Source organism: Vicia villosa, linkage group LG6, assembly GCF_029867415.1.
Source record: "Vicia villosa cultivar HV-30 ecotype Madison, WI linkage group LG6, Vvil1.0, whole genome shotgun sequence".
NCBI lineage: Eukaryota > Viridiplantae > Streptophyta > Magnoliopsida > Fabales > Fabaceae > Vicia > Vicia villosa.
In genome coordinates, this window is record NC_081185.1 from 144,701,619 (window position 1) to 144,729,058 (window position 27,440).

The 27,440-nt window shown below is 31.7% G+C and overlaps 4 protein-coding genes across 4 annotated transcripts; 3 read left to right on the forward strand and 1 right to left on the reverse strand.

Moving 5' to 3' along the window:
• The first annotated feature begins 285 nt into the window (after positions 1-285).
• On the forward strand, positions 286-1,102 carry LOC131612643 (uncharacterized). The gene has a single exon (XM_058884403.1). The coding sequence runs from the start codon at positions 467-469 to the stop codon at positions 827-829; it is 363 nt and encodes a 120-aa protein (XP_058740386.1). The 5' UTR covers positions 286-466; the 3' UTR covers positions 830-1,102.
• A 4,989-nt stretch (positions 1,103-6,091) lies between these two features.
• LOC131612644 (polygalacturonase-like) lies at positions 6,092-8,738 on the reverse strand. Its single transcript, XM_058884404.1, has 9 exons — positions 8,271-8,738; positions 8,009-8,137; positions 7,722-7,889; positions 7,605-7,625; positions 7,203-7,410; positions 7,024-7,105; positions 6,822-6,930; positions 6,591-6,710; positions 6,092-6,517 (listed from the first exon to the last, which is right to left on the reverse strand). The coding sequence occupies exons 1-9, from the start codon at positions 8,559-8,561 to the stop codon at positions 6,290-6,292; spliced, it is 1,356 nt and encodes a 451-aa protein (XP_058740387.1). The 5' UTR covers positions 8,562-8,738; the 3' UTR covers positions 6,092-6,289.
• Positions 8,739-26,255: 17,517 nt separating this feature from the next.
• Positions 26,256-27,032, forward strand: LOC131614903 (uncharacterized). The gene has a single exon (XM_058886439.1). The coding sequence runs from the start codon at positions 26,256-26,258 to the stop codon at positions 27,030-27,032; it is 777 nt and encodes a 258-aa protein (XP_058742422.1).
• Positions 27,033-27,044: 12 nt separating this feature from the next.
• On the forward strand, positions 27,045-27,440 carry LOC131614904 (uncharacterized). Its single transcript, XM_058886440.1, has one exon. The coding sequence runs from the start codon at positions 27,045-27,047 to the stop codon at positions 27,438-27,440; it is 396 nt and encodes a 131-aa protein (XP_058742423.1).

Sequence of the window (27,440 nt, forward strand, 5' to 3'; positions counted from 1 at the left end):
AACTAATAAATAGTCAGAAGCTTTTGGCATTCATCTATGATTTTTTCACCTCAAAGTTTAAACCTGTATTTTTTAATTTACATAAAAAAACAGTAAGAAAACAATCAAATAATAAAGTGTATAAAGAAATAAAATATTTTTTTATTTAATATGCTTAAAGAGTGTCCTGAAGACACACGTTAGCCGGAATCTTAATTAATATACCAAACTCACTTCACACTAAAGCTGTGCTCTATATAATTCACAATCTAACTCTGTGCTGTCTCATTTCCCCATTTCCAATTATTTGCCAACTTCTCTGTCCTGCAATAAATCACACACCATACTACTTCACCTTTTTCATCTATTATCTTTAATTTAAGTTTTCTTCACAACTACACTTAGCAAAACACAAAGTCCAAATCAAGAGTTCAGAACTTCTGATTCATCTTCAAGTTTGAGCAACAGAATCATCCTATATATCATCATGGATGGAAGACAAGGGAGTGGAATGCAACCCTTTGTTGAAGCACCACCAAAAGTGGCAGAACAGAATCGTTATTCACATAAATCAATTGAGACACTTATAGTGGTGATAGCAGTGATCACTATCGTAGGTGTCATTGCTGGAATGATTGCGAGGTTGTGTGGTGGAAGACACTTTGGAGGCAATGGTGAGAATGATATAGAAGGCTGGGTTGAAAACAAGTGTAGAAGTTGCATTGATGCAGGACTTCCACCACCACCGCCGCCACCACCACCGGCACCGGCACCGGCACCAAAAGTTGAAGAACCAAAAGCAGAAATAAAGCCAGAAGCTGCAGCAGAAGGAGGAGATGGAGGTAAATGAAAAAGAGTTAAGAGGTCCCGCTAAATCAATTCAATTGGTAGCTGTGTAAAAACATCAGACGCAAGAATGCGAGTTTGAATCTGCGATATCCGACTTAATCACGCATCGATGAAATTTCATTGTAACACAAATATTAATTGCAAGTTAGTAAGTATAGAACTTGATTAATGCATTGTCTTTACATAGCTTTTAAAGTAATGTATACATAAGAAATGTCTTTGGTTGAAGAATCTAAGCTATTGATGTTACTTTGATTTGGATTCACATTCACCTAGTGGCTGTTATTGTAATTTGTTCTAGTTTATTGTCTTAATTTTGTCTTAGTTTATTGAAAGAAAACATAGTTATCATACTCAAGCTACTTGAAATTTGAGATTCACATAAATTAAAAACCAAAAAATGTGTATGGACTTTGGAATTCAATAGTAAATTATCAAAAACCAAAAAATGTATAGGCTATCATTTTTTGGTTTTGTAAGTGGAGCCACTTATCATGAAAAGCCTTAATTTGTGGCTATTTTTTTTTACAGCGATTACTTTAAAATCCGAATTTGAATCCTAGGATTAACTTTTTGCTTGAGATCTGAAATGTAAGTTTAAAGATGATACCAACATTATTATAATGGCATGAAATTCCAATTTAATACTACAAAGCAAAAGCTCTCTAAGCCGTTGGCTAATGTTATGAAAAAGCCAAACAAAGTTTCCGAGCTTTCTTTTATTGCATTATTGGAGTCTTACCGTTGCTATCTACTTCATCAGTCATGAAACCGACTTTAAAGGAATAAAACTTAACTTTAATACGTTAGTAAAATGTGAGTATGTCAATGATTTGAGTTGGAACCTATTCTGATAGGAAACACAAATGTTTGATAAAATGATAGGCGTGAATTACTTTTTGGCATGGAATGCGGGAGACCGTTTGATGAGATCTAACGATAAGCAGCAATTCATGGTATGAATTTAGTGTGGACTTTAGAGTTAGGTTACACTATACCTTCAATATTTTAGTGGAGTGACTTTGAAGTAATGAATGAGTCTTCCCCTTTTTTGGGCCTGTAACACCCCATATTCCGTTTATTAATTTAATTTAGATTTAAATTAATTAATTGGAATTTTGGCATTTTAATTTGGATTTAACTGGAAAATTATGGAATAAAAGCTATTGGGCTTATGGTGTAATGTTAGTAAAAGAGGGGTGCTATTTGATTAGGCCTTTTACTAAGTTGTGTTCATTTTATTTTATTTTTCATAAAATAAGAAAAGAGCCATTTGGGAGAAAAAGAAGAACACGTGAAAGAGAAAAGGAGAGAAGAAGAAGAGGAAAAAGGGAACCTTAAAGAACTCTGAGCGAAGGTAAAGGGGGACTCTTCCTTTTAGTATCTATTATGTGATTATATGTGATAGGACTGATTAGGATATTGTTTGATTCAATTGGTTGTACTAGGATTTGGATTATTAGGTTTAGGGAGGTTATAATTGATGAAATTGCATAGATTATTGGTTGATAAGTGTTGTTTTGATGTATAATGATGTATGATGATGCAATTGATGATTATTTGGCTGTATATGATGTTTAGAATCGATTTTAGACCTAGAATGTGTGAAATCGCAGGGTCTCTCACAGACTTGCGAATCTGCAAAATCGCAGGTCCGCTAAGCGGAGGGGGGTTCGCTAAGCGGAGGACCTGACCTGGTTAGCTTCTGTCAAGGGTCGCTAGTTGTCCGCTGAGCGGAGGTCTGAAGGAAGTTCGCTTCTGCCTCAAGTCGCTAGTGGTCCGCTGAGCGGACCCTGCTGTGCAAAAATTTTTCTAAACTTCGAAATTGCGTATCGTTTGACCTGTGTACTCTTTTATGTGTCGTTTTGGGCGTTGCAAAGCTAATTAAATGTTTTATAATATAAAATAGAAGTATGGGCAGTGGCCGACTTTTTTTTAAATTGACTTAATTGCTTTGTGAAACGAAATATTGTGCATATGTGTGACCGTACGAATATGACAATGTTTCGGTGTGATGACAAATGAATGGTGGTTATTGTTATGGTTATTATGATGAATGTGTAAATAATTGAATGATTGTGCAAACATGTACATACTTTGTCGGTGATGAAAATGGTGAGTTATGGTGAGACGATGTGGTGCATCAGATCGGTGATGTTTTTAAGTATGTTATATGTATGCATTCATTCATATGCATTCGGTGATGGATCCCGGTGATGTTTGGATCAAATGGTGGACATATTTCCCATTGTGCGGAAATTGTATTGGTTGGGCCGTATCTCAGTGATGTTTAGATCGGTCAGATGGATTAAGTCCACGGATTATTGGTACCACATGCATAGTGTCAGTTGGTCCATATACATATTGATATAACATGATGGAATGAGTTTCAGTGTTATATTTTGGCGATGTAATTGCTGATATGTTTACTTGATAATTGTATGAAAATCTGAATATAATGCAATTTGGGTGAATGGTATGCTATGATGTTATGTTGCTTATGAATGCATAATATTTATTAACTGTGAATGAGACTCACCCTTACATGTGGTCATTTTTTAGATTGAGGATAGCGGCTTTCGACTTGGTGAGGATTAGCTCATAAGTCAGTGTGTTTAGTGTAGCGTCAAGTGTCATGCTCTGATATTGTAACACTAGGGAACGCTAGTTTTGAGATTATAACTTTAATTGTTTGTTTTTAGGTTATTTTATGGGATATGGTATCAAAGATGTTGTGCCTATCCGTTTGATTAATTTTTCGCTGTGTTGACATGAGATGTTGTGAACTATTGATGAATGTTCCTTAGTTAATGCATGACAATAAAGTACTTTATTTGTGTTTTAAATCGAATTGTGGCACCCTTGTTTCATGTTAATCTGATTATTAATTTAATTATCGCGGGGTTTAGAAGGGTGTTACAATGATCGGCTCAGAACAGTTGCCCCCAAGGCTTGACATGGCATAACAGTGAAAAATCTATAAAAAGAAACTAGGTCAGACATTTTTGTGTCGGGTTCAGAAGTGGGAAAGACTTGGAAGCTGGTGTGAGTGATCTTGGAAACAAGCATATTAAATGATAGTCTCGTCATTGAAACGTTTCGCAAAATTGTTTTTTACAGGTTACCCTAAATTGTTGGACTAGGGTTTGGAGTTATCTTTTAGTATGCTCGTGTGTTGTTACAATCTTAAGGAAAATCCAACGGTTGTTTTTTATCTGCCCATTTCCTTTTATTTAGGACAATTGTTTGACCATTGTTTTACCTGCTTCACCTCCATATTTAAAGGTTATTTCACCTTCCTAACAACATTTTCACTCTTTGCGCAAATTGTAATATTTTTCTTCTTCTACGAACTCTGGCTACTTCTTCATGAGGCCTAGTGATTCCCGTTCTACATGTCTTTTCCTTCTTTGGATTTTCTCAATCCATCGCACCTTTAGAACTACTCTTTGTCTTAATCACTTCCTCAATTTTAGCTCTTACAGGTATAATATATCGCCTTATTTACAATTTTTTTGTTTTCCCTTCCTCGTTTTTGTCATGGCCAATATGGAAGATGACTCTGTGAATATTCTAGACATACCTGGTGACAACGATGTGAGTGATACTTCATCTAGCACCAAAATAGTAGACCCAGAAACATGAAACGTCATTTTCTTAGTTGTTAATCGGTCCATTATGACTCATTATCCTCAATGATAGTTCTAGTTATGGTGGGGGTTCTAACGAATATGACATTGATCCTTAGAGTTCCTATTCTACCAAAAATACAAATGATTCTTTTGAAGGAATTAGAGGGAAGAAATATGATCATTATTACTATGGATAGTTATTTTGGTCATTCTTCTCCCGCCAAACATTTGGTGGATCATGACCTGTTGAGGCTTACTCAAATAAATCAAGAATTCGTCTCTTTATTAACCCCTTAAGATTTGTAAATGGCCCAAAACCTAGTCATAAAGAGGTTAGGGATCACCTCAACTTTCGAAACCATTCCCTAATTGATGACATGCATTATCTTTTTCATGACACTTGGGATGACATGGTTCAAAGGGATCATCATGGTTTTTTAGTGCTTGTTAATGTTTCTCAACATCATTGGGTGGAGATGAAGTTAGTAGATAAAACTTCCTTCTTCAACAACACTAAGAGTTGGGAGGGTGCTTATAGAGATGTGGGACCGTCTCCGACAAGAGGATATGTAGCTCATTTGATGGATATTCCATACTCTTCTATGAATGTCTGATCTCTAGGCTGAGGTTCAAGTTTCCTATAAAAATTTCAAGGAGGGGGAGTTGAATCATTTGAGAATTGCTCTATCCTTAATTGCACTTGGTAGCTATGGCATTTGTCATAGTATTTCAGTACGAGAGTGAATATCGCGGAAAAGTGTTTATTCACTTAAGAATATCGGGAAGAAGCTGCAGTCGAAGTTTATTCCCTTACTGCCTGTCCCTTCTAGTTCACAGCTAGCTGATATTTTGACTAAGCCTCTACACGCTCCTTTGTTTAAATGCCTATTGTCCAAGTTAGGATTATGTAACATACCCATCCCAACTTGTGGGGAAGTATCAACTTAACTAATATAGTTTGCTATTAGTTAGTTTGTTAGTGTAGAGGTTATGGGATTAGCTATATAATTAGTTAGATCTTTATTAATTACCTCTCGTACAAAACCTATATATATATATATATATATATATATATATATATATATATATATATATATATATATATATATATATATATATATATATATATATATATATATATATATATGGGGACGACTCAAGTGAGAACACTTGGTTATTATGAGAAATGAGAACAATGAATCACAACCATTAAATTTTAATTTTGTTGATTTTAATGGACTGAATTGGTTTCTCTTTCCATGTTGATTTAAAATAAATATTAAGGATCATAGAAAGAGAAACCAATCAAGTCCATTAAAATCAACAAAATCAAAATTTAATGGTTGTGATTTATTGTTCTCATTTCTCATAATAACCAAGTGTTCTCACTTGAGTCGTCACCTATATATATATATATATATATATATATATATATATATATATATATATATATATATATATATATATATATATATATATATATATATATATATATATATATATATATATATATTTCTCTACTTCATTCTTCATAGAAGAGAGAACAGAAATTACTCATCAATGAAGAAAATCTTCTTTACATTCTGTTACAGTTTTCCTATACCAACATTTTACATGCTTAAATAATACAATGATTAATCTTATGGATGCAACTAGTGGCACCATCAATTTATTACAATCATGATTAAAGAATAATATTATTCACTACAAATTATAGTCCTATTGGTATCAATTTACATTGTATCAACACATAAAGATCATATTATATGTACATTGAATATTTTCATGATTGATTTTAATGTACATAGGTTTCAATTATTTGTATATTTTTATGAGTAGCATCGAGGGCTAACATGTCCTGTGTAAGACAAATCAACATTGTTGCATAAAGCCTTAGCACCTTCTCCGTCTTCTTCTTCATACTGCAAGTCTATGTTCTTCATTACTATATCCTTGCATGGAAATTTCTTGCTGCAATCAAACTTTACCGCCACATCAGAAGCACTCGTACCGATTATATTCTCGTACAACACATCCCCAATTTGGACCGCAGAGTTCTGCAAAATAATCGAAAAAATAAGTACTAAATTCATAGCGAATATATAAAAAGAGTTGTGAAAATTAATTTACCGATTTTTTGCATGGCTTTTTTTTCTTGTCACAATAATTTTGGTCTATTATTATAGGGTTTGTCACATTGTCCATTTCAATGTTCTGAAATTTTATATTGCTAGCATTTCCTGAACCTCCCTGCATTTGAAAAAATTGAATTTTGTAATAAAATAAAAATAATAAAATCACTGACATGAATTATGATATTATTAAATATATATAAAATCAGAAGATTAAATTTAAAATTACCGGCCATGTCTTAATTCTAACTCCATTTTGAGTTCCAGAAATCTTAGATCCATTTACTATTACACCAGAAACAAATTCTTTGGATTTTTCAGCCCCTAAGCTTCCAATACTGAAATTTATATAAATAATTGAAGATAAATAAAATTCATATACAATAAAACTACAAAAAAATAAACTTAATTGTTTGCGTAAAGTTAATTACCTGATGCCATGGCCAGGACCACAAGTTATATTTGTGGCTTCTACGTTCCTAGATCCATGAACAATTGATATACAATCATCACCTTAACAAATTATTGGAAAATCAAATTAATTAATTAATTAGGAGATAAATATACATTAACAAATTTCAACTATTAATTTTCATGAATATATACCAACCTGTTCCTATGACAGAGCTTGAGATTTTGATATTTTGCGTGTTGGTGACATGAATTCCATCGGTGTTAGGACTATCTTCAGGTGATGACACGTTCAGACCATAAACGGTAACATTATTCGAATCTTGGAATGAAACATGAATTTGTTGTGCATTTTCTATCTTCAAATTTTGAACTATTAAGTCTTCGCAATTATAAAATGTTAGAGCCTACAAAAATAAAAAGGTAGTAATTAGTTAATAAGTACTTCAATCGAATTAATATTTTTGAAGATACACAAAACTATAACCCTAATTCTCAATCGTTAAATCAATGTAATTTAATATAATAAATTTAACGATCGAGAATTCGGCTGATCGAGTTGAGCTGTGGAAAATATCTAGTAAGAGCTATATATACATACCGTTGGAGCATCCTTGCAAGGCTACATAAATAGAGAAAAAACATTAAAAAATGGTCATAGTTTGAATTAAAATTGATTAAAATATTGAGTTATTTATATATGATATTTTATTCTTACTTTCTTTTTGTTCCTTTTGCATGAGTTTTCCCACCATATGTTTCCTTTTCCATTAATGGTTCCACCACCATTAACTAATAGCTTTTGAACACTATCAAATATAAGCCAATGTCTTTTATCTTCTTTGTAATCTGATAGTTTATCTGATGCTTCAAGATTTCCAATTATCTGAAAAAAATAATTAATTGTAAAAATCACACTCTAAGATATTAATTAATTATAATTTACCAAAAAACTGAAAAACTAATTAAATAATCACTAGCTTAATTTATAATCATTTTACTTACTTGAACTGTTATGTTAGATTTGCAAGGACCAGAGAATCTAATTGGTTTGAGTAGATAATTATTATCTTGAGGTGCCACAAAAACTGATTCCCTTGAAGAACATACCACTTCCCAAGCCTTCTTAAATGCCTGAATATTTATTTATAGAAAATATTGATATTATTTTTTTAATCATGAGAAAACCAAATTAATACATGCATATAAATATTTAAATCAGTGACAAAAAATTTAGAAAAATAATTTTTTATCTATATTTATGTACCTTTGTATCATCTGTATAGCCATCACCTTTAGCTCCATAATCATTGACATTAACAATTTGTAACTTATGTGATGAAGTTCCACCAAACATGTTTAAGCTCAAAACATTATTTGTGTTTTGTTTGATTAAGTTGTTGAATAAAAACGTGCCACCATCATCATCATCATTGGAAGGTGAATTATCAACGTATGTAGCAATATGTGGGTCCTTTTGCAAGTTGCTATTACAAGCAACAAATGAAAAGATGATGATAGTGAATGAGAAGAAGAAACTATGTCTTAGAAGGGGCATTATAGTTATTTTTCTCCCTTTGTGTTTTTTTATTATATGGAGGAAATTTTAGTATATGGATGAACTTTGAAAGATTTGGAATATTGTTTGATGAGAAAGTGTGTGTGTATATATAGCAAAAGCTATGTGGGAAGGTATGGAAGTAAAGAAGGGGGAGATTGTGTATTTATATACAAGGAAATTTGAAGTATAGTCATGTTGGATTTTCATATACTTATGGATATATAACGGTATGGTATATAGGTGTAAGAGATTAAGACGAAATGGCTAATCTATATTCTATGACACACTCTTGCTCCATACAACGTGGTTTTTTATGTGCACCAAACTTTTTAGGTTAGCTATTGGAAATAATGATAATATAGGGTTAATCTCAATAGTATGGTTTTTGTCCAAGTGTGAATATTTAGTCGAGAAGTGATTGATTGTTCTTAATTTTGAATATATTTTTCTTCTAGTAATCATGTTGAAATAGAAATTTTATTCCTTAATTGCAAGGCCGACTTAACAAATTATGAGGCCTAAAATAGAAATTAAATTAAATTTTGTTATAAAAAATTTTAATAAAAAAGGTACATTATGGAATCTAAGATTTTTCTTTGAAGTTTTGATGTTTGCGTTAGTAGGTGGGAGAATTCTTTCTTAGGCATGTATATTGGGTGTGTTATCCGAAAAGAGAGAAGAGTTTCTTTATACTCCATTGAAGATTTTGGTGAAAACAAATAAGAGTTGTCGTAGAACAAAGTTGAGAGTTGTTCAATCATTATTGGCTAATGACTATTGCTCAGACAAGTCTTCGTCATATCCGAAGAAAAAATGTTGCAGAATTGAATCACCATCTATCTAAAACTCTCATTTTTCTCACATGTTTAGCGACAATGCTTTGAGGATATTTGTTATGCGTGAGGGAAAAGTTATAAATTTACCAAGAGTGAATTTTTCTCTTATGTAAATAATTCTTCCATAGAAAGTTGTTATTTTGGTTGTCAGCTAATAAACCAATTAAAATCTCTTGTTTGTATTGGGAGTTATCATAGGAAGTCTTTCTTTTATTTGTTAGTTTCATAGTTGAAGAAAAATATCTCTTTTGATTTGTAAAGATCAGGCAGTGTAAATGTCCACAATGGTTCTTAAGCTCAGCCTCGTTAAAAGTTATATCAATCCGAGATTAGCTCGGTAAAAATCTCTCTTGGTTCTTGAGTTTAACCTGGTTTAAAAGCTTAGTAGGTTCGAGATCTCCCTGCTAAAAATCTAATTTTTGTTCATGGTCACTATGTGTAAAACTCCGATTCATTTCAAAGGATAGTCAACTTAAAACTCTGTCTTGGTTCGACATTAGTCCGTGAAAAATACTTGTTTCGTTTTGAGAATAACCATTCTAAGCCTTTTTCGTGTTTGGCTATAAGTTAGCTTGAAAACTTTGTATAACGAGGTTCAAGGGTATATTCTTTTAAAAGCTCTCAAGTTTAGTGGATACTCTCAAGAATAATTCTTGGAGGCAAGAGTAACTTATATCTTCCTTATATAAGGAAATAAACTTTTCATGCTAACTTTTAACTAAATAGGGAACAAGGTTTAGAGTGGTTAGTCTCCAAACCAGATAGAGATTTTGCACTGGCTGATCTTGAACTAAGACAGAGTTTAGAATTGGCTATTCTCTGAACTAAACCAAGGTTTTACACATGATGACCATAAATCTAACTGATATTTGTATTGGGTTGTTTTTTAACCTATTAAATATTTATACCAAGCTAAACTCTAGAACCTAGAGATTTTAACTAGGATAATCTCGAATTGATAGAGATTTTAACCAGGTAGAGCTCTAGAACCACTGTGGATATTTTCATTTGTTGGTCTTCACGAATCAAAAGAGAGCTTTTTCTTCAGGGCGAAACTCATGAACCAAAAAGAGAGTTTTTAATTAGTTTAACTCGCAACCAAACAACGACTTCCTATGAAAGAATCATTTACTTAACTGATAATTCACTCTTGGTAAATTACAATATTTCCCTCACCCAAAACAAATATCCTTACTTAGACTCAAGAATACTCTCGAAGCACTATGACTATATATAGATTAAGCTCAAACTTTATAGGTATGATCTATATGATATTATGTTTCAATCCAACGGTTGAATTTAAAAAATATTATTTCGAGATGTAGTTATTGAACGAGTGTAACTCGTGGTGTAACTCTTCGGGTGTAATTTGATCCCTCCTCATATATATATATATATATATATATATATATATATATATATATATATATATATATATATATATATATATATATATATATATATATATATATATATATATATATATATATATATATATATATATATATATATATATATATATATATATATATATATATATATATATATATATATATATATATATATATATATATATATATATATATATATATATATATATATATATATAAAGATTGGTGATACCAATTATTCAATCTAATCTCTAATTTGATAATTCCTCAAAAATTATGGAAAAATTGTACTGACTTGTAAATAGTATGTGCACTCTAGCCGACATCATATATTGCGTATTTATTATACACAAAAATATAATGAGTGCTGCAACAAAATATTCAAATATTCCATCTTTGTTTTCCTCATCTTAATCATTTTGGGTTTTAAAATAAGTGGTTAGAAGAGTAAGAATGAGATCGTATCGCCTAACTCAATGATCTTCATAATGTCAATATTAACGAATTCAATATTTCTGTATGGTTATCATTATCAAATTTAATTTTTAACTTTCTTTATTGTGTAAATTTGTAATATTTTTTAATCATCTTTTTACATAAAAAAATATAGTTGAGTAACTAATATAATAAATAAATTTGAATTTTAAAATAGGGAGTTTTTTATCATCAAAATATTTAAAAATGTATTCATTTTAAAAAGAATGTTGAATATATATTTTTTATAATATTACAACTATTTTAAGTGAAATTCAAGATACTCTTATAAGCTTCTGTGACTTCTCATATTCAAATCTAAGGGTGCGTTTGTTTCAAGGTTGTAAAAAATATTTGGTGGAATATGGTCATGGGGATGCAATTAATATTTCCATGTTTGATTCAAGTTTTAAAAAATTATTCCAGGACATTTTTTATTCTCAAAATTCTTATTTACACATTATTTTTCTATTCTTATTTCAAGGTTTAAAAGGTGAAAATATAATATTTCCATGAAAATAAATTCAACCAACTCTAATTTTCCACTATCACTTATATTTACTACTTCCTCTGTCACAAAATAAATGTCACATTTGTAAAATTATTTGTCTCAAAATAAGTGTCACTTTTAGTTTTAGTTTCCAATGTAATTTTAATTTTTATCTTCCAATTGTACCCTCTAATTAATACTCTTCATTTACTATTTCTCTCTCATTACATTAATGATGATAAAAATACACCAATAACAAATAAGGATAATTTGGTAAAATTATCATTCTATCTCTTTCATTTATTATATTTTCTTAATCTGTGTGAAAGTGTCAACTATGACACTTATTTTGGGACGGTGGGAGTGTTATTTTTTTTACAATTTTAAATTAAACAAATTTTATAATTATTCCTAAGAAACTAAATTCTTACCAAACAGATAAGTTGAAATATTATTCTAAGGAATAATTTTTCTAACCTTGAAACAATCACACCCTAAATATTACTCCAATTATAGTTAGAATAATATGGTATGAGCATTACTTTTGACATGTTATTTTGTATATATTTGACTTTTGACCTTAATGATTGTTCGGATAAAAACAAGGTTCAGTTTTAATTAACATTTTGATATGTGAGATAAAATATTAGCAAGTAAAATAAATGTCCTTCAACAATAATAATCAATAAGCATAAAATATATTAGAATAAGACCAAAAAAATTTGTACCCAATTCGAACAAAAGTTCTACTCTAGAGAAGAGAGTAGCTCTCCAATTTACTGTATTCGGAAAAGTTGTTACAGGATAGAGCTGCTCTCCAATTTACTGTATTCAAAAAAGTTATTACAAGATATCACAATTACAAGAAAATAGCATTCACCTTCTAAGTTCCCAAGAAAATACCCTAAAGGCGCCCAGGAATAAAATCATATTTTCTATCAATTGTTTCCCAACCTCTAAACCCCTCAATAATGTAAGGATGCAAATCCAAGGTGTAAGCAAATGTTTTCCAATCACCTTAGATAACTTCAAAGGTTTCCTAAAATCCTAACCTTTTTAAGTTTCTCCTTGAGAAGACACTAAACACTTTTCTCTACCTTTTTGCTATAAACTGTAAGATTGTCACATTGTAAAACACTGAAAAGATACATATATATAATTACTAAAACCCAACATACAAAAGCCACAACACAATCCATTAGGTATTAAAATAAAATATTATAAATATCTTATAATATATTTTTATATTAATTTAGACTATTTCTAAATTAATATATATCCAATATTTATTCTTATATTAAATATCAGATCCGCAAATTGAATCGGTAAAACTTGAAATCAGCAAACTGCACAAACCCGACACTCTTACTGCTTTTCGGCTTTTTGATTTTTGACAATCTTGAAATGTATTTTCTTTCTCTTCATCAACAAAGGTTTTAAGGCATACTTCAACAATCTCAACATTGACTTTAATTCGTGGTGATGTCAATTTAACCATCAACCACCTTGTTGTTATCTACCAAGTTGAAACTCTAATCAATAATCTTGATCAAATTCAAGGCATCTTTGAATCTTATCTCTCCAGTTACATCCACTTGTATCCAATCACCTTTTTTTGGCTAGTTAATCTAACAAGCTCACATGCATGGTTTTTCAACCGTCATTGACTCCACCTACTTTTGAATGCCTCCCTGAAGGTCATTCTTTCTGAATTTTGCAACCCTTCAGCCATATTCAAAGCATAACACCCAAGGCTAGCATACTCTTCCCTTTGAGATGTTACAATCTCCCTCCTTACCTTATCACGAGTCAAATGATAATCAGAGGCCTCTGTAGCCGTTCCCTCTAATTAAGTGTTTCCCAACCTCTCCAAATCTTAATAATGAAAACACACAAACCTAAAGTGTAAACAAGTGTTTCTCAATCCTCTTATATAACCTTAAAGGTTTCCCAAAAACCTTGCCTTTCTTAGTTTTCCCTTGAGAAGATCCTTAACCTTTTACTCTACCTTTTTATATTAACTCTAAGATTGTCACACTGTAATATTTGAAGAGATACATATTTATAATTACTAAAACCCAACATACCAAGCCCAAAACACAATCCATTCACTATTAGAATAAAATATTATAAATATCTTATAATATATTTTATATTAATTTAGACAATTTCTAAATTAATATATATCCAATATTCTAGCATTAAATAACAGATCTGCAAACTGAACCGGTAGCATTAAATAACAGATCTGCAAATCGAACCAGTCAAACCTGAAAGTCCTAAACCGCCTAAATCGGACATTCTTGCTGCTTTTTGGCTTCTTGATTTTTGGCAATCTAGAAATATGTTTTCTTTCACTTTATCAACAAAGGTTTTAAGGCATACTTCAACAATGATTTTACTAGTAATGTATATGTCCTCCCTAAAGCCTAACATGTTTTGACTCTGGCGAGTCCCTTAAGTCCAACTCATCTAAATTTTTGCTGTTCAAAAATATTTGTCTTGTTTGTTGTAAAATGTGTCTTGATACATTTTGAGAACACACAATTTATTATAGAGATATTTTAATTTTAACATGTCGACATGACTTTATTATGAATATCCTTTTTGATATATTTAGGTGAACATGAATTTCTCCCAACTTTTTACCAATCCATAGAATGGAAGATTGATACTTATGCTCGCAGACTTTTGGCGTACGAGTTGATAGATAAGGGAACCATGCATGTGCATATTTTATTGAGGTTACTTGTAGATTGATGTTCGAGGGTTTTATGTGGGAAAGACAGTCCTGAAAGCTATTTCAAGTTCAAGTAAAATACCTGAATATGAAAAATTATGTTCTAACAATAAACATGTTTTTATATCATTTGGGGTGACACCTTTAGCTTCCTATTATCAAAGATGTGCATTACACCAAAATAATTCATGTGATTATCTATAACAATGATATGTCTCCCCAACCAATGACATGCGAAGCAACACCAATCTCTAGCGAGCTACAATACGCCAAAAGAAGGCCAAAGATACTCAAGTTATTATTGGCTTAGATGTAGTATAGGATTTTGGAGCTAGGCTGAGAAAGCACTAGAGTTTACTACATACCTACCAGATGCTATTTCCAAGCCAACAAAATGATCATGTCTTCCACGTCCTTCGCAAACATTCATCACATACCTTTCACACCAATGGGTATCCTGTAACAGCCAGATTTTTATTTTTCATATTTATTTATTAAGTGTTTATTTTTATTAATTATTATTTAGGTGATAATTAGTTATTTGGTGTGTTTTGTGATTATTTAAATATGTGTGATATTTGAGTAATTGAGTTGATGTGTTAAGATTAGTAATTACTTAGTATTGGGCCTAATTAATTAGAATGTGGAGTTAGGCGGGTTAAGCCCAAATAACAAAATAGAGTTAGTAAAGGTGTTATGTTAGAAAACCATAAGTTAGAGAAAATATAAAGAAGAGAGGCTAGAAGACAAGAGAAGAGAAAAAGAGGAGATTCTTGAAGAAGAAGGACTAGAGATTCCATCTAAGCCAAGGTAAGGGTGTGAATCCAAGTGATTATAGGTAGATATAATTGGGTAATGTATGTGGGGTTAGAAAATGCATGATTTTAGGTTGAGAGATTACTATTTCATGAGTTTTGTTATGGAATTGGTATGTTAATCCATGAACTATGTGAAATCTAACTTGTTATAATAATTCTATGTATGATGATTATATAAATGGGTATGAAAATAACATATGATTTGGTGTATGTATGTTGATTTTGTGAAACCCTAAATTTGGAGATTATGATAGAATCTATGAATTTGATTTATGAGTTATGTTTTGATGTTTATCATTGATTATATGTGTTGTATATGTGATATAAGAATGAAATTCGAGGTAAAATCTGAATTGGAACTGATTTTGGGTGAAAATGGGGGAAAAAGGGATTGTTGTCAACGCAGCAGGAATTCTGCAGAAAACGTAGAGGGCGCGTCACGCAAGTTTTAGGCGCGTAGCGTGCTGTTGAAAATCTGGCAACCCTCTTGGCAAAAGGTAGCGCGCGTCGTGGGGAACTAGGGCGCGTAGCGCGGCCCGTAGTGCGGCCTGTAGCTGAAAAATAAATATTTTATTTTCTTGAATTGACTTGTGGAATTGCTTGCCATTGATTTATGAATAATTATCATGAGTTTTGATTAATTGTTTGGCGTGTAGTGAGTGGTTTATGATTAGATTTACATGAGAACTTGATTCTTGAAATATGTATATATTATGATGTGAATTGATGAATAATGATGCAATACATGTTATACTATGTTTGAATACATGTGATTGAGTGTTGTGTGCTAATTAATGCATTGTTTGAGATTGAGGTCATGTTGTGTAATGTTGGAAAATATGTGATTGTGTATTTTAAGAGGTTGAGATCGTCTTATTTGCATGAGTCTTGTTTGTTGCACACTTACACTAGCATGAGTCTTTGAAAGAGGCAATGTCGGGTAATTGTGTGAAGATTTTTTACTTGTCCCAAACCTAATGCCGAATGGGGTTTGAAAGCTTAATGCCTAATGGAGCTTTAGAGGTGTTTATCTAGTCCGATAGATGGACAATCGGTTTGCTAGAAATGGTAACGGAGGGATCCACATGCATATTGCATTGAGTCACACTTGAGTCGCACGTGTCGGTGTGAATTGTTAATGTTATATGATTTATATGGTATGATTGTGTAGATATGACTTGGTGAATATTCATATATGTGGATTTTGGTAATAACATTTTGAGTATACATTTGATGATCTTGATAATTGAATGTGATTACTTGATTTGAGGAGCTATGTTGTATGAGATGAACATACGGTTCTTGATAAAATAAATATAAGGTATATTTATGTGAAGAGTGATGAATTCTTGGAATGTATTGTTGTTGTATTGATACATTTCCTATTATTATGTTTATCTATAATTATTTGAATTCTCACCCTTCTGTTGGAATGATGTTCTATTGTGACATTGCTTAGGTACCGAGGATAGTGGTACTTCGGAGGAGGTCTAGCTTGGAGGTTTAGATCTCTTGTAGTGTGTCTTTATAGGTAGTCATATTGTGCTTTAGTCAATGTAACACTTGGGATTTTGGGTTTATTATCTTTGAATTGATGATAAGAGATATTGTTTTACTCATATGTATTTCCTATTTTGGATATGTTATATTTTGATGTGCGGCTTTGAGCCAAGATATTGTGACACGGTGGATGATGTATGGGAATCATTCGAGTTTACCATTTTAATTGATGAGATAATTATTCTGCTGTAGCTTTGCATGTTTTGTTTAAATTTTAATTCTGTGTTACTCGTATGTGACCATTGCATGTTAAAGTATTGCTTTGGAAATAGTGTGTGTAATACCCTCATGTGATGCATGCTTATTTACTCTGAATTTCGCAAATGTATGCTTTAATTAGTAGTCTAGATTTTGGGGTGTTACATATCCCCCTATTGAGTAAACTTTCTCTAGTAGGAATCCTATCTTGCAGGAGTTTTCAGGATAATACAAAATTTTTAGAAGGGACCAGGCTACTCTAGATACTATAAAGAACGAACTCCATTGGCTATACCTGCTGATCACAAGGATACTCATGAGAGAGAATAAAAAACTACGTGGAAACCATAAAATAAGAACCATCTTTAGATAGACTCCACCATAACTTATCTGTCTATGAAGAAGGGATAAAATCCATTACTACTAATAGAAAATCAGAGATCAATACCTGCTCATGCTAAAAAAAATACAAGCTCTCATCCACTTAAGATCCCAAGCCCTGGGTCTGGCCCTTCCATTTACCAACATCCCCCCTGAACAATCCTTCTTATTTGAGATAAAGAAAAGCCGAGGCAACCTAGTTCTAAGAAGAATATCGCGAAACCAAGGGTGTCTCCAAACCTTAGTGAGAAGGACGGTTCCAAAATCCATTTTAAAATGAAACAAGACTTTTTACTCTTCTTATCTAGGTTTGTTAACTCATTCACAACAACTACTCCATCAACTAGAAGCCTAGCCTTAAGAAAAGATGTCTGGTTAAAAGAAACACGCTTATCCATAACACTAGAAAGTCTACCCACCAACATTTTAGCTAGGAGGGTATAAAGCAACCCAACCAAAGAAATAAGTTAAAAGTCTCCTATTTGAGAAGGGGGTCAACCTTAGGAATCAATGTCACAAAGAAAGAGGAAAAACCATGAGGAAGATACGCAAACTTATGGAATATCTCAAACATAGTCCCAATATCATCCATAAAAATGGAGCCAAAACCTCCTAAAAAGGGAGAAATTGAACTCACCAGGACCAGGGTTTTTATTCCTATCACACAAAGTAGCAACCCGATAAATGCGTAAGACTAATACAGACCTCCTCCTAGATAGAAGGGAAAAAGACCTCGTCCAACCTAGGTTGATCAAGGAGAGGTTATCTAAAATGATTAAAAAAATAATTAACCACCTCTTGAAGAATCTCAAACATCCCCTTCACTTAAGCATCACAATACTTAAGAGATAAAATTGCATTCCTTCAAGACCTGCTCTTAATACAAGCATGGAAGAACCTAGTTTTGGCATCAGCTTCCTTATTCCACTTGACTTTAGATCTCTGGAAAAGCTAGGCATCTTTAATCTTAAGGACTAGAGACCCGAGACAATCTTCTTCCTAGAGTCACTCCCCTCTATTGAAAGCTCGCCCTGCTCAACCCTTACATTTAGATAGCTCACATCACCCCTTAAAGAAGCAATATGGAAATCAAGGGTATCGAAAACTTGATTGTTCGAAAATTTCAAAGTACTTTTGAGTGCTTTGAGCTTCTCTTTCAAAACAAAAGCTTTCCAATCAAAGAACTGTGAATTAGACCAACTACTAAACACCACCTTAGAGAATCGGAGATAAAAAATCAATGATTATTAAACCGAAAAAACTTAGAAACTCACAACTAATGATGTCATATCAATACATTCTATAACAATTTTAACAATTTTTAGCCCCTATAAAATTGAACGTTTTTAGTTCTGTTCTAAAGACTTTAATCCATCTTTAGACCTAAAAATTTATTTTAAAAAATGATAAGCATTGAAATAAAGAATTTGATATTTTATTTTTTATGTTTTTTAAATTAAAAAATGGATAGTTTATAGAAACTGAAAATACATCCATTCTATCCATGAAAAATTCCAAATTGTTAGAGTATAGACCTATAGCTAGCTACCGTAGTTGTATTCAAAATTGATAAATATACGATTCTCACGCACACGTATTCAAAGGAATCTCACGCATACGTATTCAAACTTGTTAAAGTTTTTTAACAAAAAAGATTGAGCTATACATTTTGAGATGCAACTCCAAAAGACTAGCCTTATCATGTTGTGAGTATATAACCTTAATCAAATTTAGAAAATAGAGTTTAAGAAAGGAAATGCGTGATTAAAAACCATTATTATTCAAGATGTATATCATATCACCCTCTAATGAATAATGATGTTTTTTTTTTTTTTTTTGTAATATCATTCTTCTAAATTTTGAGAGATATTGCTTTAAGGTCAAAACATTTCATCATAACATTAATAATATTATGACATGAGTTTAGGAAACTTTTTGACATAAAAAGCTAATAAATGATAAGTTTCAAATGACAAACTTGTACTCCATAACCATACCTACAAACCACCCTCTCGAAGCTAACAAATATTCTTGGGTTGCATCATATTGTTGTTGAATAATTAAGATTACAACATGCTGCATGGATATGCTTCTTGACAGTCCAACTTTACACGTTAATTAAATACCGTTTGATAACAACAAAACATTATAACTTAGAGCTACCATTTTTCTTAAGACAAATGCATCTTCAATTATTTGTGTTTAGAGTTTGTACTTATTCAATGGCCTAAGACCTAAGATTTTAGAATCTACTTTTTTTTAATACTCATATATATATATATATATATATATATATATATATATATATATATATATATATATATATATATATATATATATATATATATATATATATATATATATATATATATATATATATATATATATATATATATATATATATATATATATACCCTCCCTTGGTCACCTTTTGTGAAAAACCCAAAATACCCTCACTTCGGAAATGCATTTCCGAAACGTTTTTTTTTTTCAAAATTTGTCTTATTTCGGAAATGCACTTCCGAAAACACGAAAAAAAAGGTGTTTTCGGAGATGCATTTCCGAAAACACCCCTTTTTTGGATTTTCGGAAATGCATTTCCGAAAACATTTTTTTTGGGTGTCTTCGGAGATGCATATCCGAAATATTCCAAGACCAAATTGATCTTGGAATGTTTCGGATATACACTTCCGAAAGAATTCAATAATTATTAAAAAATTAAAATCAAGGTGAATCAATACAATTAATAGGTATAAAATCAAGGTGAATCAATACAATTAATAAGTATAAAATCAAGGTGAATCAATAAAATCAAGGTGAATCAAAATTTTCTAAACAATTTTAAAGTTAAAAATTATTTTACTAACTTATATAAATCAAAAACATTTCAATTCCATAAGTAAATTTTGAATTATATAGAATTAAATATAAAATTTATTCATTAAATTAAATTAAGGCAAAATATTTTTTTAAACTAGATAAAAAATTATAACTCATTTTTAATTATGAATCAGAATAGAAATATATAAATATATAATAATAATAATTAATTTTGTAAGTGAGATATATAAATATATAATATATAAATATATAATAATTATTATAAATTAAAACACTCATTTTTTTGATTTTATAATTATTATATAAATATATAAATATATTTATAATTAATATATAATAATTATTATATAAATATATAAATATATAAATAAATAATAATTTTTATAAATATATAATAATTATTATATAAATATATAAATTAAAACACTCATTTTTTTAATTTTTTTTGTAAATACATAATAATTATTATAAATATATAAATATATAAATAAAAAATTATAACTCATTTTGTAAGTGAAATTATTTTAGTTTTTTTTATTAAAATTATTTTAAATTTTAAAATATGAATCAGAATAGAAATATATAATAATTATTATTCATAACTCATAAATTATATCAAAATATATAATTATTATTATTCATTACTCATAAATTATATCAAATTTATGATATATGAATTAATTAATATCCTAAAATTAATTTTTGGGCTTTTTAGACTTTTTTTTTTGTTTGTTCGGAGATGCATCTCCGAATTAATCAAAATCCTAATTTTTGGGATTTTTTTGGAAATGAACTTCCGAAGTCTGGAAAAATTTAAAAAAAAAAAATTTCGGAAACGCATTTCCGAAGCAGGGGTAAAGTGGGGTTTTCGCTGGGGTGACCCCATAGAGAGGTGGGTAAAGAAATTATACAAATTCTTTTGCATCCATTAATAGAAACCTTATAATCTCTAATTCAAATATTGACTATTATTTTGATTTTTTAATTTTCAATTTCAATACAACTTCAATCCAATTGAATCATTTAACAGGTTTTTTTTTTCGTTCATTCATTCTAAATCTTCAATTCACTTTAATTTTATTCTAAATTTTTTTATCAACACGTTATTTTCTATTAATTTTTTACAATTAGCATGTTAATAATGAATTCAATTTGAAGTCAACGATTCTACTTCTTAGAATATATTATTTTTCACTTGAGTGTTTTTTATTTTATTTTTATTTGAGTATTTGATTTATTTTAAAATATTGTCTAAAAAATATTTAGCTTGTAGTGATATACACTATTTTATTATTCTATACAAAATCATTTTTCCAAAAAATGTTAAATATTTTTCTATATTTTTTTAAAACTTCGTTTTCGGAAGTCTTCCTCTCCCATCCTGATGCGCGATATTCGCAGGTATACGAATCACGTTAGAGTAATACAAAAGATTAACGATCCCACAAAGACAATCGTCAATCTATCAACTGTATTGGTAAGGTGCTTATCTAAGACGAGTCGATTTAGTTGAGATGTGTGCAGTGCAGGAAAATAAAGAGATAAAAAATTCAGATAAAAAGACAGGCTCGAATGTAATTCACATTAATCAAACAATATTCCAGTTGCATCTAGATATACTTATGGGGCAATATTTTCTACTTATTGAAAGAAACAATTTGATAGGAACTTGTCGCTTTCACGTACTAAGAACCGAATATACTCTTTAATCAAATCCTTTTATTGTCATTTATAAAAGGTGCTTACCGCCTTAAAGATGCAAACCTATTTTTAAGAAATTATTTACTTTAACTTAGTAAAAAAGTGATTTAAACTTGAAAAGATTAACTTAAAGAGATTCTTGGCTTTAGGCTAAGAATTAGATTTCAAACCTATGAACGCATCCGTAAACAGTTCCAAAATCGTTTTCTAAATATGCCAAAGATCCCTAATTAACCAAACAAAACGCTTTCATCCTTTTTGTTCGGTTAAAAACTAATCAAGTTTAATCTTAAGAATGGACGGCTTTGGATCTTATCCATAAAATAGCTAAGTACAAAAAACTTGAGTTAAAAGTTAAAACATCTCCAACAGTGTTTCTATTAATACAACATTTGAAACACTATCATGACAAGGATCCTTATATTCTAACCTTTAAAAGTTTAGCCAGACATGAAAATAAAGATAAACATATAAAAGCGGTTGAACATGATAATAAAAGCAAGGCAGGAAATAAAGTAATTAAAGCAATGTAAGACAAAGTGATTAAATAAAATAAAGCATGTAAATAAGGAACCTGCTCCAAATCGGAGTCTTTAAATCTGGTAAAATGGAAAGTAAATTGCGACTGGAAATGAAAATGTCAGCATGATTAACTTCTACCAAAGTGCTCCAAACTCGATTACAGACTCTACCAGTGATGTGATAACTCTTCGATGTGAAGGGATTATCACTTACAAAATTCGTCAGTATATGGCTTAAGTATGTAACTAAGCTTGGATGATTACTAAATGAAACGAAAACGACTATTTATAGAAGTTCTTGAAGTTGTGCTTTGACAGGAATGCCCCCAACTCCTTTTGGGCGGGATCTGATTTGTGAAGGCTGCGGCCGCGGAGAGGGGGGGTCCGCGGGCGCCAAGTGTGCAAGAGGGGAAGTCATGGAGATCGTTGTAGTTATCCACTGGGTGAAGTGGGACACGCCACGGCGCCTCCTATAGCGGCTGCTGAGCTTAACACCAAGTGCACAAAATGACTGAAAAATCCTGTTTTCTTGGCCTTTTCGCTTGGTTTCTTCAAAGGGAGCTCTAAAAGGGCACAACACTTGCAAATGAGTCAAGAAGAAACATAGCACAAGAAAATAATGCTAAAAACAATGAAAAACATAGCCTCGAGTTAATTATGCAGTGCGATTTAGTGTTATCACCTCCCCTCCAAACTCCCAAACATAGCCTTAAGTATTCTTAATAAAGTACCAAATGCATCTAATATTGATAATCTTGGTGGTGGTTATGAGCAAGAAGTTCCTCATTTTGATATTTATGATTCGAGAAACTAGGAGAATCTTGATAACAAATAAAAGGATATTCTAGTTGAAAAAGAGGCCTAATGAATCTTAATTTTTAAAATGACAAATATTTTAGACATTTCTTCGATGCATGTTATTCAAGAAAATTAAGCAATATTTGTGAGATTAGTGATTGAGAATGACTAGTTTATTGCAAATATGTTGACAAAGTATATTATTTTTGTTGTAAATTGTTTAAATCTTCTATTAACGCGAGTTTGCTATCGAATGGGGACTTAAGTGATTTGGAAGCATATTAGTTAAAGACTCAACCAACATGAAAATAGTGTCGAATATATGACTAATATAAACACTTGGAATGAACTGAGAATAAGATTAGACGAAAATGAGAAAATTGGTAAAACACTTTCATGATCATGAAATTCATTACTATCATCTTGGACATAAAATTCAAAATAAAATATTAGGTGGTCCAGTGGACCGGATACTGGTGGTGAAAACCAAAAAAATTCAAAATAAAATTTTCTCATAATTCTTGATTCTACCATTGGTGTGAGTCATCAAAAACAAATGACTCTTTTAATTCATTGTGTGAATATGTCAAATAATAAAATAAAGACCGAGGAGTTATTTTTAGATTTTTTAAAAGTTGGTGATACATTCAAGTTAAGAATTTTTAATAAATTAATAAATGTTTAAAAGGCTCTTGATCTTAATGTTGATGAAGTGAGGGAAGAAAGATTACAATAATTGTTCCAATATGAAAAAGAAAAATATCAAAGTATTTAAAAGAGATTTCTTGAGATTAATCCTAGAGCATTATACATGCTATGTGCTTGTCATAGTCTTAATCCCATTCTCGGTGATATGTCACATTCTTAGGTTAATGTTATTTTATTCTTTGGAGTTATTCAACACTTATATTTATTATTTTCGGAATCTATAAATAGATGTAAAGAAATTAATGATAATGTTAATGGTTTAACTATGAAATATTTCTCTAATACTCGTTGAGAAAGTCGAGTTAAGAGTGTTAATGCACTATAAAGTTTTGATTTATTTATTGGTATGACTATTAGGTATGATATTTTATTTTCTATTAAAATGGTCAACAAAAAGTTGCAATTTAAGTATATGTGCATCGACGCTACCATAAAACAAATGGAAGATGTGTTATCATATTTTGAAAAATATTGAAAGGGAAGGTGTTACAAAAAATATGAATCTTGCAACAAAGTGTTGCACTTGAAAGTGTTGCACTTATTAATGAAGTAATTCCTAACCTGATGACCGACGAGCACAACATTGATCTCACCAGACTGCCTTCTATGGAGGAGGTATATGCTGCCGTAATGAGCTTGAACAATGATAGCGTCCTGGGCCCGGATGGTTTCAGCGGTTTCTTTTATCAAAAATACTGGAGCATAATTAAAGAAGATGTTTTTGGGGCTGTTCTGCATTTTTTAAAGAAGGATGGATCACACCAAATTATAACACCAACACCTTGGTGTTGATTCCTAAAGTTCCCAATGCGGTTTCTATCGAACAGTTCAGGCCTATTGCTCTGGCGAATTTCAAACACAAAATCATAACCAAAATCCTGGCGGACAGATTAGCATCGTTCATGCCTTCTCTCATTTCTACGGAACAAAGAGCTTTCATCAAGGGAAGGACTATCAAAGACTGTATTTGCGTCACCTCCGAAGCTATCAATCTCCTTCCAAACTGGTGCAAGAACGGAAATCTGGCCATTAAAGTTGACATATCCAAGGCATTCGATACACTTAATTGGGATTTCTTACTCAAAGTCCTCAAAGGGTTTGGGTTTGATGAAAAATTCTGCAGCTGGATTTTTGCTATTCTTCAATCGGCTGTTATTTCTGTCTCGGTTAACGGTACGCAGGCTGGTTTTTTTACTTGCAAGAGTGGAGTGCGTCAGGGAGATCCGTTATCGCCGCTTCTATTTTTCTTAGCAGAAGACGTTCTAAGCAGAGGGATAACTAAACTTGTGGAGAACAAAAAGGTGAAGCTTATTAAAGCTTCTAGGGATTCCTATGTGCCTTCTCATGTCTTATACGCGGACGACATTATGGTGTTTTGTAAAGGAGATAAAGGTTCCATTGAGGCTTTGACAAATCTTTTCCAAAGGTATGCTTATGCATCAGGTCAACATGTGAATCCTTCTAAATCTTTAATCTATGCAGGATCTATTTCTAATCAAAGACATCTTCAAATTGCTTCTTGTTTGGGATTCAACACGGGACAGGTTCCTTTCACTTACTTGGGTGCTCCAATTTTCCGAGGAAGGCCTAAACCGATTCACTTTCAAAGCATTGCGGATAGAATTCGCAACAAGCTTCCGGCATGGAAAGCTAGCCTTTTATCTATTGCGGGCAGATTGGTTCTAGTTAAATCAGTAATTCAAAGCATGATGATCCACACCTTACTGATATACTCTTGGCCTATTTCGGTTCTGAAATGCATTACTAGATGGGCTAGGAATTTTATCTGGAGTGGGGAGATAGACACTCGCAAAACTGTCACGGTAGCCTGGGACAAGTGTTGTCGGCCGTATGAGGAGGGAGGTTTGAGAATTCGATCTCTGGTAACATTAAGCGACGCTGCCAATTTGAAACAGTGTTGGGACCTTTTTAATTCGAAGGAGCAGTGGGCAATATTGCTTAGAGCTAGAGTTTTGCGGGAAGGCCGAACGATCTCGTATCATATTTTTTCATCTTTATGGAGCAGCTTTAAAGCTTCTTTGGAGGATGTTAAAGATAATTCTTGCTGGTTGATAGGAAATGGGGAGAAGATTAATTTCTAGTCGGATAATTGGAATGGTTCGGTGGTGCTCGATTCCTTAAGCTCTACCGGAGTTCCAAATCCTTTCTACAAAGACAAAGTTGCTGTTTATATTCAAGATAGAAAGTGGAGTCTTCCTAGGGATATTCAGGTCATGTTTCCTAATCTTGTTAACCTCCTTGCTAATGTTCATCTGTCTGTGGTTCAAAAAGAGGACGTCCTAGTTTGGAAGCCCGCAACGGACGACAGCCTTACATTGAAGATAGCTTATGACTTCAAATCCAGCAATAACAGTGTTTTAGATTGGGGGAAACGCATTTGGAACAAGCTTATTCCAGCCTCGTACTCCTTACTGTTCTGGAGGCTGCTTCACAATAGAGTGCCAACGGACGATAACAGGGCTGTTAGGGCTTTCCATCTCCCTTCTCTTTGCAATCTCTATGGTATTACGGGAGAAACGGTGGAGAATTTGTTCTTTAATTGCTCATTTGCTGCCAGATTTTGGCATTTCCTATCTGCGTCTTTGTCTCTCTTTTGCAATTCTGTTGAAGACATTTGGTCTGCTTACAGCAAACTAAATTCTGATCAAAGCAAGGTGGTGTGGATGGCTGCAGTTTCCAGTGTGGTCTCTATGATTTGGAAAGCCCACAACTTATGTCAGTTCGGGGATAAAAGAAGCAATTGGAACTCTTTACTTAATGAGGTCAAGAGAGATGTTATTTTCGCCGGAAATGCTACTCCGAAACATGGTTCAAACTCAATATTGGATTTTCATTTCCTGAAAAGTTTCAATATTACTGTTAATCCTCCTAAAGCTTTCTTGGTTAAGGAATGCCTATGGCATCCTCCATTTCTTCATTGGATTAAATGTAACACGGATGGAGCGTCTTCAGGAGTGCCACAACGAGCGGCTTGTGGTGGTATCTACTGAGATCATACGGGAATGCATCAGGGAAGATTTTCCAAATTTCTCGGTCCAGGTAATGCATTTCTAGCAGAGTTATATGGAGCCATTTTGGCTATTGAAATTGCTAAGCAGAAAAATTGGAATAACTTTTGGCTCGAAACTGATTCCACGCTAGTTGTTCTCGCTTTCTCCAAACCCCATATTGTTCCTTGGGCTCTCAGAATCAGATGGGAGAATGTTATCCAACATACTAGATCCATTAATTTTTTGGTCACTCATATTTATCGGGCAGGAAATTATTGTGCGGATAGGCTTGCTAACATAGGATTACATGTTCAAGATTTTACCTCGTGGGATGTTGTTCATAGGGAGATTCTTATGGAGTTTGCTAAAAACTTCATCGATCTTCCTATTTATAGAGTTACTCATTAA